This window comes from Ursus arctos, unplaced genomic scaffold, assembly GCF_023065955.2.
Source record: "Ursus arctos isolate Adak ecotype North America unplaced genomic scaffold, UrsArc2.0 scaffold_21, whole genome shotgun sequence".
Classification (NCBI taxonomy): domain Eukaryota; kingdom Metazoa; phylum Chordata; class Mammalia; order Carnivora; family Ursidae; genus Ursus; species Ursus arctos.
This window is the reverse complement of record NW_026622886.1, coordinates 49,043,170-49,052,636: the sequence shown is the minus strand read 5'-3', so window position 1 is coordinate 49,052,636 and position 9,467 is coordinate 49,043,170. Positions and strand designations below refer to the sequence as shown.

At 58.8% G+C, this 9,467-nt stretch overlaps 1 protein-coding gene across 4 annotated transcripts; it reads left to right on the top strand.

Annotated features, from left to right (window-relative positions):
* Positions 1 to 180: 180 nt before the first annotated feature.
* On the top strand, positions 181 to 9,372 carry MBD6 (methyl-CpG binding domain protein 6). 4 transcript variants are annotated; one of them, XM_048217934.2, is made up of 13 exons: positions 181 to 228; positions 3,282 to 3,345; positions 3,523 to 3,659; positions 3,948 to 4,050; positions 4,179 to 4,341; positions 4,579 to 5,628; positions 5,816 to 6,477; positions 6,754 to 6,907; positions 7,087 to 7,256; positions 7,385 to 7,798; positions 7,904 to 7,956; positions 8,177 to 8,240; positions 8,404 to 9,372. In XM_048217934.2, exons 3-13 carry the CDS (start codon positions 3,547 to 3,549, stop codon positions 8,476 to 8,478), a joined length of 3,021 nt encoding a protein of 1,006 aa, XP_048073891.1. In that variant the 5' UTR covers positions 181 to 228; positions 3,282 to 3,345; positions 3,523 to 3,546; the 3' UTR covers positions 8,479 to 9,372. The 4 variants fall into 4 exon arrangements, with proteins under 4 accessions (XP_048073891.1, XP_026355961.2, XP_026355962.2 ...); XM_026500176.4 differs by having other exon boundaries at positions 7,889 to 7,956; XM_026500177.4 differs by lacking the exon at positions 181 to 228 and adding an exon at positions 1,984 to 2,246.
* Positions 9,373 to 9,467: the final 95 nt, after the last annotated feature.

Below are 9,467 nucleotides of genomic sequence, written 5' to 3'. Positions count from 1 at the left end.
CTGGTAGCTCCGAGCACTGATCTTTTAATAAGGCCTTGCCCTCCTCTCAGGGGCGGGTCCGGAAGCTTACCAATCAGAACGCCGTACGCCGGCGCTGGCCCCGCCTCATCCCTTACATCCGCCACTCAGAAGCCCCCGCGGCACCGCCCCCATCGCTCCCTCCCGCTTGGAGGTAGACGTTGTGTTGGACCCGGAAGTGGCTTTGGGTCACGAGGCTTCGCGGAGGAGGTGAGTGAGTCATGCGCGCGCGCGGAGGGGAGAGCTGGAGGGGGAGGGGAGGAAAGGGGGGCGGGGATGATGCAATGTTTGGCAACCGGTGTCTCCGCGCGCACGCGCAAGGGACTACAAGGGTGGTGGGAGGTGCGGGGGGTGGTGGTGTTGTAGGGGAGCGGAGAGGGCGGGGCGCCAGCTCCCGGCTCCCAACGGCCCCAACGGCTATCGACCGTGGCTTGCCCCTAGGCTGCCTGCGAAGCCTCAGTGCAGCTTCTCTTCCTCAGGAGCTCTTATTTCGCCCACCTGGCATTAGCCCCCGTTGCACCTTCTCCATAAGGGACTCCCATTTTGCTTGGTTCCCTCCCGATTAATGGGCACAAGGTCTTTTAAGCCAACCTCTTTTGGGAAAGTTTGCATCCAGCCTCAGGACTGCCTAACGTAGAATATTCTTAAAAAGATCTGTTTTAGCCTCCTAATTCCCCCAGAAGGGGCCGAGGAACTTGAATACTTTTGATGGTCATTTTCAGCTCCTCGCAGAAAAGCACCCTTAACTTTATTTTTGTGAAGTTTCTGATGAGCCCTCAGCATGGCAGAATTCATGTCCTTTCCCCAGTGGAAGCGATTCGCACTGTTTGCCCCCTCATCATTCCCCCCGCACGGTGCTCTGGTGCTCTTCATCGGAAGAGCAAGACCCGCCCTTTTCACTGTACCAGACGCGCAAGTCCTGTGACTCCCTGCTGTAAGGAGCCGTGCACAAGCCTCCTGCCTCCTAGGTGCTTGGGCTACGTTAGAGCCTCGTTGCCTGGGACTTTGGGTGCACTTGAGCGCATGCCTGCCTTGGACTGGGCTGTCAGAAGCCCAGATTCTAGCCTCACCTGCCCCTCACTTGCCCAGGGATCCTAGGCCAGCCACCTAATGTTTCTGTTCCTCAACCGTTCTTGTTTGTAAATAAAAGGTAATGAGTTGTGAAGGTAAAATGAGAGAACTATGAACTTGGGAGGCAGCTTAAACAAAAGTGAAAAGCACCACTCAAAATGCAAAGTATTTTTCTTGTGCTATTAGGTAGAAAAAAGATGCCATGTGGCGGCCGGTTACATGTACTGTCATACCGTCATGGGGGCAGCCAGAATTAAGTAGAATCTGTCACAAGGTCGGTTGTGGCTGGAAGGCAGGTTTAAGTGGTGGTGTGACAGTGACAGGTCCTTGGCCAGGCCTGCTCTGTTGCTCCAGACCTCCATTTCCCCTTCTGTAAATAGGGGTGGGGGTGGGTTGGACCAGATGGTCTCTCCTGGCCCAAAGACATGACCAGGTTGTCAGTGACAGGCAAAGGTCATGTGACTTGACAGGCTGAGGTCGTGTTGTGACATGTTGACCTGGGGAGGCGGGTCAAGTCCCAGCACACTACCCGGGAAGCCTTTGGGGCGGGGCAGGGCAAGTCGCGACTTTCATCTTTTGGGGCCGGCCCCTCCCGGACCTGGCATTCCTGGCTCCCCCAACAGATTGTGGCTTTGGAAGGGGCCCCTCCCCGGGGAGGGCTGGGATTGGCCACCAGTGGCCTGGGAAGAGGCTCAGATCCTTCCGCGGAGGGCGGGGGGGCCGCGTGGGGTGTTTGTTCTCTTGGGGATTAATGGGGGGTTGTGGGGGAGGGGTAGGCGCGCTCCCGCATGCGCACTGCGGCCCCTCCTGTTGGCTCGTCGTTGTCCGCTGGGCGGGGGCCCGGCCCCGCCCCTCTCCCGTCCGGGCAGCGGCGGCGGCGGCGGCGGCTGCGGCGGTGGCGGCGGCAGCGACGGCGGCGGCGGCAGCAGCCTGCGCGGTGCCTTCTGGGAACGGAATCCCCAGGGCTGCCCCTGGCCCCCATGGCGCATGCGCGGGAGGCCGCTCGGTGATCCGCGGCGGCGGCGGCGGCGCTTCCTGCTAGGACCGGCCGGGGCCGTACCGGAGGCTCGGGCTCCACCGACCCTCCTCCCACTCCCTCCCACTCACCCTCTGGGCCGCGACTGCGCAGGGCGGGGCCGGCCGAACCATGGGCCGCGGTGAGTGCAGGGCCCGGCCCCCCCCACCCCGCCCCTCCCCCTCCCCTCCCCTCCAGTCCCTACCCTCTGCCCCCTCCGCGTCCTCTCGGCCCCTTTCCCTGGCCCCATCCCCACTCCCCCGCCCTCACCTGCCCCCACCGTTTCTCCCTCTCACTGCTTGACTTTTGCCTTCTTCACCTCCCTCCCCTCAGTGCTTCGCCCACCCTCCGCCCGCCCTCTCCCCAAGTTCCTTCCTACTTCGTGCGCCTTCCCCTCCTCCCCAAGCTGAGGGAAGCAGGCTGGGTGACAGGGCGCCTTGTTATGAGAGGGAAAGTTTAGAAGCCGCCAGTGTGGGGTGGGAGCAATGGTGAGGTTGGAGAGGTTACTTGCAGGTTTGGGGGGGCGTCCCCATATATCAGAGGAGAGTCCTTCTTGGAGCCAGTTTGAAGCCAGTGGGGTAGGAGGTGCTGAATCCCCTTGCCTGAGGCTTGGGGGAAAATCAGGAGCTTCTCAGGATTGTGGGAGAAGACAGAGCTCTGATTCCAACCTTTCCTAAGAAGGTCCAAGTGAACTAGATCATTGATTGTCTAATGGAGCAGGCATGGGGGGTTCTGTTGGTACTACCCCAGAGGGCAGTTGGGCAATTGCCTGGTGACCTGTGGGGCAATCTGTACCTTTTATATGATCTTCCTGGGGGGTGGGGAACAGCAGGGGGCCAGACTCTCTGGGAAACTTCCTAGTGGCCTGGCATTATGGGAATTTGCCCATACTCCAGGATGAAGTCTAATGTCTCTGGTGGGACAAAGGGGCCTTGCCCTTTCTGTCTAGGGATTGGGCTCTGATAGCTTGCTCCCTGGGAGTCGAGGCTTTGATCCTCTGGTTCCTAGGGCCTATACATGGAAAGGATGGTTGTGGACTCAGCCAGCAGATCCCTGAGATCTGTGTGGGCACTTACCTCATAGGATTAAGGATCTTTCCCTTGAGAGTGACCTGGGCTTTGGTGCTCTTCTGAGTTGGGCAGATTTCCGACAGTCTTTTCTCTCTCCTGTGTTGCAGGTGTGGGCTAAGCCGGAGGCCCCGGCTTTAGACTGGACCCCACAATGTTTGCAGAGATGTTCAGGTAGCCACGGCGGGATGGCAGCGAGTTCTTCATTTTCTCTCCCAGCCCTCTGAGGGTTTCTCCATGCCCCTGAGTTCTTTTGGGTCTCCCCACAATCTTTGCCTTCCTGGAGTAGTCCCTCAGGTACCCAGTGCAGTTTAACCCTCCTAATGCCCACATGGATGTCTGTGTTATCAGGCACGTGGGAGCTGATTACACACAATGAATGGGGGCAATGAGAGCAGTGGAGCAGACAGAGCTGGGGGCCCTGTGGCCACATCTGTCCCCATCGGCTGGCAGCGCTGTGTTCGAGAGGGTGCTGTGCTCTATATCAGGTATGGATCCTCAGAGTTCCCAGAGATCGGTGCCTGAGTTTTCTCTCCCACCTCTCCTCTCGGTGTCCAGATCTCCGATACCCTATTGCTCTCCTCTGTTCCTCCTTCCTCCACCTTTTTGCTCGCTGTATCTCTGGCCCTTTAAATCTGTTTTCCCTCTGTCTCTTTCCACATCCTTTATCCTCTGTCCTTCCTAAGAAGGTCTTTGACTAAGGAGCTGTCCTGTAGGCACGGTCTCCTGATACAGTGTCAACTAACTCTGTACTCTCTGACCCTGTGCTCTCCCAGCCCAAGTGGCACAGAGCTGTCTTCCTTGGAGCAAACCCGGAGCTACCTCCTCAGCGATGGGACCTGCAAGTGCAGTCTGGAGTGTCCACTCAATGTCCCCAAGGTCAGAGTGGTGAGGGGTGCCAGAGAATACAGGGATAAGCCAAGAGACCTAATACAAGTCACTGACCGTGGTAGCTCTTCTCAGATTCCACTCTCTCAGGGTCCCTGTCCGTGACTCCCGCCTTACAGGTTTTCAACTTTGACCCTTTGGCCCCGGTGACCCCGGGTGGGGCTGGGGTGGGGCCCGCATCAGAGGAGGACATGACCAAGCTGTGCAACCACCGGCGGAAAGCCGTTGCCATGGCAACTCTGTACCGCAGCATGGAGACCACCTGCTCACACTCTTCTCCTGGTGAGTCTTCTGCACTGTACTGACAACTGAGGAAAACTTAAGGGCCTGGAAGAGGGATGGTGGGAGGAGCTCTATGAGAGGGAGCAAGGAGAAGGGTGGAGTGGGGAGCAGCTTGATGAGAGGAAGGCACGGGGTGGGGGGGGGGTTGGGAGTTTATGGGAGATGGGGTGGAGAAGACAAAAGAAAGTTGTTGGAAGGGGAGCCACAGGCTGACCCTTCATTTCTCATTTATTGCAGGAGAGGGAGCGAGCCCCCAAATGTTCCACACTGTGTCCCCAGGGCCCCCCTCTGCCCGCCCTCCCTGTCGAGTCCCTCCTACAACTCCACTGAATGGGGGTCCTGGCTCCCTTCCTCCAGAACCACCCTCAGTTCCACAGGCCTTCCCCACTCTAGCAGGCCCTGGGGGGCTCTTCCCACCACCAAGGCTTCCTGACCCAGTCCCCTCTGGAGGCAGCAGCAGTCCCTGCTTCCTCCCAAGGGGCAATGCCCCCTCTCCAGCCCCACCTCCTCCACCAGCTATCAGCCTCAATGCTCCCTCCTACAACTGGGGAGCCGCCCTCCGCTCCAGCCTGGTGCCCCCTGACCTGGGCTCTTCTCCAGCCCCCCATGCCTCCTCCTCACCACCTTCAGACCCTTCTCTCTTCCACTGTAGTGATGCCTTAACTCCCCCTCCTCTGCCCCCAAGCAATAATCTCCCTGGTCCCCCTGGCCCCCCTGGTCCTGCCACTCAGCCACCAGTGTCTTCAGCCACTATGCACCTGCCCCTGGTCTTGGGACCCCTAGGAGGGGCCCCCACGGTGGAGGGGCCCGGGGCACCCCCCTTCCTTGCTAGCAGCCTACTCTCTGCAGCGGCCAAGGCACAGCATCCCCCGCTCCCCCCTCCCAGCACTTTACAGGGCCGAAGGCCCCGTGCCCAGACACCCTCAGCTTCCCACTCATCACCCCGTCCCTCTCAGCGTCGTCCGCGCAGACCCCCAACTGTACTGCGGTTGCTAGAAGGGGGAGGCCCTCAAGCCCCTAGACGGAGCCGTCCTCGGGCCCCTGCTCCCGTCCCCCAACCCTTTCCTCTCCCTGAGCCATCCCAACCAATTCTCCCTTCTGTACTGTCCCTGCTGGGACTCCCCACCCCTGGCCCTTCCCACTCTGATGGAAGCTTTAACCTTTTGGGGTCAGATGCACACCTTCCTCCTCCCCCAACCCTCTCCTCAGGGAGCCCTCCCCAGCCCAGGCACCCTGCCCCGCCCTCCCTGCCTGGGACCGCCAGTGGCAGCCTCAGCAGTGTGCCAGGTACGTGAGTGTGAGTGTGAGTGTGGTAGCGCTCTTCCTCCTCGCAGGTGGAAAAAGGCAGCCAAGGCACTTAGGGGAGTTTAGAGGGTTCTTCGGTGGTTTTCTGGGTTGGAGGCATGAAGGTCGGGTTCTTTGGATGCTGGGAGAAAGGTCCTCCCTTGAGCTGAATTTCTCTTTTCCTTTGCAGGTGCCCCTGCCCCACCAGCTGCCTCCAAAGCCCCCCTGGTCCCCAGCCCTGTGCTTCAAAGCCCATCTGAAGGGCTCGGGATGGGGGCGGGCCCAGCCTGCCCTCTGCCTCCCCTGGCTGGTGGGGAGGCTTTCCCTTTCCCTAGTCCTGAGCAGGGCCTGGCGCTGAGTGGAGCCGGCTTCCCGGGGATGCTAGGGGCCTTGCCTCTCCCTCTGAGTCTGGGGCAGCCTCCACCTTCTCCATTGCTCAGCCACAGTTTATTTGGCGTGCTGGCTGGGGGAGGGGGACAACCTCCCCCTGAGCCCCTGCTGCCCCCACCGGGGGGACCTGGCCCTCCCCTGGCCCCAGGCGAGCCTGAAGGGCCTTCGCTTTTGGTGGCTTCCCTGCTTCCACCACCCCCCTCAGACCTTCTTCCACCCCCTTCTGCACCTCCTAGCAACCTCCTTGCCTCTTTCCTGCCCCTGTTGGCCCTGGGCCCCACTGCTGGGGATGGGGAGGGATCTGCAGAGGGAGCTGGGGGTCCAAGTGGGGAGACATTTTCAGGTTTGGGAGACCTGCCCCCCCTACTGTTCCCCCCACTTTCAGCCCCCCCCACCCTCATAGCTTTAAATTCTGCGCTGCTGGCTGCCAGCCTGGATCCCCCCTCGGGGACACCCCCCCAGGTGAGAATAGGGGGTGAGTGGGTGGGACAGAACAAGAGGTAGAATCAGGGATGAGAGCTGGGAATCAAAGCTTTCAGTTCATGCCTGAGCTCTTCCTCAGGGCCTTTAGGGAGGGCTTAGTCCTTGGCCGGGGGTAGGGTGGCTGCGAGAACTGGGTCTGTATTTAATAGCGTGGCCCACTTCACGTGGGGCCTCAGTGAGACTGTGTACGTGCAGTCCTGTACGTTTATGAAACACTTCACGCACATAGTGGCCTAACCATTCTTTCTCTTTTAGCCCTGTGTCCTGAGTGCCCCCCAACCTGGACCACCTACCTCCAGTGTCACCACGGCAACTACTGACCCGGGGGCCTCCTCTCTGGGCAAGGCCCCCTCCAACTCAGGGAGACCCCCCCAACTCCTTAGCCCTCTGCTGAGTGCCAGCCTGCTGGGTGAGTCTGAGGGAATACTGGTGTGAAAGAGAAAAAAAAGGAAGCAGTAAAACTTGGGAGCAGAGGCTAGATGACTTGGGGAAGAGTCTTTGACTCTGGGGTTAAGCCTAAGAGAGAAATAGGGTCTGCTCAGCCTAACCGGTTTGCGGAGGGAGACTTCTGACCAAACTCCTCCACAGGTGATCTGTCTTCGCTGACCAGCAGCCCTGGAACCCTCCCCAGCCTGTTGCAGCCTCCTGGCCCTCTTCTCTCTGGCCAGTTGGGGCTGCAGCTCCTCCCTGGGGGGGGAGCTCCTCCATCCCTCTCAGAGGCCTCTAGTCCCCTAGCCTGCCTGCTACAGAGTCTCCAGGTGAGGGTCTGTGTTGGGGGGGGGCGGGTGTCAGGGACAGAATTTTTTCCCAAACTGGAAGTAGATTTTTTGAGTTACAGTAGCAGAGGAACCATATTTGGGACTACGATTTTACTTTTTGCCTGCAGATTCCTCCAGAGCAGCCAGAAGCCCCTTGTCTGCCCCCTCAGAGCCCCACCTCAGCCCTGGAACCGGAGCCTGCCCGGCCTCCCCTCAGTGCCTTAGCCCCACCCCACGGTTCTCCCGACCCCCCAGTCCCTGAGCTGCTCACTGGGAGGGGGTCAGGGAAACGGGGCCGGAGGGGAGGAGGGGGACTTAGGGGCATTAATGGTGAGGCCAGGCCAGGCCGGGGCCGAAAGCCTGGCAGCCGGCGGGAGCCTGGCCGACTGGCCCTCAAGTGGGGGGCACGTGGTGGCTTCAATGGACAAATGGAACGGTCCCCAAGAAGGACCCACCACTGGCAGCATAATGGGGAGCTGGCTGAAGGGGGTGTTGAGCCCAAGGATCCATCCCCTCCTGGACCCCATTCTGAGGACCTTAAGGTGAGTGCAGGGTGATGGAGGTTTGGGTGAAGGGCTCTGAGGAAAGGCTGGGAACACGGTTCCTTTTCCTAATTTTTCCTACACATACAGTCCGTGTTTTCCCAGGTGCCCCCAGGGGTAGTCAGAAAGTCTCGTCGTGGCCGGAGGAGAAAATACAAGTGAGTGTTGGGCCTACCACAGTCCTGGCCTTTCCCCACTTCTTGATGGTTGATCGAAATGTCTACAGTAGCTTGACTTTTCAAAAAGGCACAAACTTACTTAAATATGGATAAGGATATTTTGCCTTTATTATCCAAAAGTAGAAAGTTTCCCACCCAAATTCTGAACTTCACCTGGTGCTTGGGGAAGCATCCCTGATCATTCGTGCCCTTATTGCAGCCCTACCCGGAACAGCAATAGCTCCCGCCAGGACGTTACCTTGGACCCCAGCCCTACAACCCGTGTAAGTGTGTGTCAGGGCGGCGGAGGGTGGGGGGTGGGGGGGTGGGGGTTGTTGTAAGGGATGGGGCAGGAGGAGAAGAGGATTAGAGCGAGTGGGGAGAAAATAAAAGACTTCCCAATACCTAGCTGTTTGATCACTTCTTTCAACTTCCCCTCTTGTATAGGCGGCTGTCCCTCTGCCTCCCCGGGCCCGCCCTGGCCGTCCTGCCAAAAACAAGAGGAGGAAACTGGCCCCTTAGCAGCCATACCTGGAGCTGGATCTGACCCTGATCGGGGAGAGCTGAGTGCTGAGCCTTGGGAGCCCCTGCCAGCCACCTGCACCTGTGGACAGTGGGTGGGGGCACTACTCCCCACTCAGAGCACAAATGCAAGCCCTTCCCCTACAATCCCATCCTGAGCCATTGCAGGGGGTAGGGAAGCTCACCCCCTCCCCCCCAAAGCCATGTCACTGAAAAGGCCTGGGGGGGTGGTATATGGCCCTCTCCCCACCAGGCTAAGGGGAACACCCCCTTCCCCAGGTCTTTTATTTGTTTAAGTTATTTTTGCACAAATGACTCTTTTATATTTAATTCGACTTCATTGCCTCCCTTCTTGAAGCCAGCAGGCTCAGTTTACAAACCTGTGAGCTACTGTTGGCTGCTGCCCTCCTTCCCAGTGAAAGGTACAAAGCAATAAGCATCATGCATTCCCCCCTGACCCCTCCAACACCCCTCTGCCTCTGGCTCAGGTTGCTCAAAGCACAGATCCCCTCTTACCCCTGTCCCCAGGTTTGAAACACATAGCCTCATTTCAAGGTGTAGCCAGCTTCCCTCTACTTTCCTCTGGGATCTAAAAGGGGGTAAGGGGGCACAGAGAGCCCGCTGGGCCTCTCCTCCCACACACACTACACTGCCCCTTCTCCCCCATCGAAACGCTCAGAGACGTTGTGATGATGCGACTGAGGATTATGCAACGTGGTCCAACCGGAGCGGCCAGCACGACCCGCTGTCCAGGGGCTGCCTCCTGCCTTTTCTTTTGTAAAGACAAGACCCTTGGGAGTTTTAATTCTGTTTTGTACTTGCCCTGTGGGGCCTCCACTGCTTTTCTATGGGAGACACTCTTAATTTAACAGATGAGAATATTTTGAAACTCTGGCTCTGACTCTGTACTCATTTTTTCCTTAATTCTTTGGTAAGAGTAGATGACAGTTTAAATTCTCTTGTAGCACAGAGGGGCTGAGGCTGCCTGT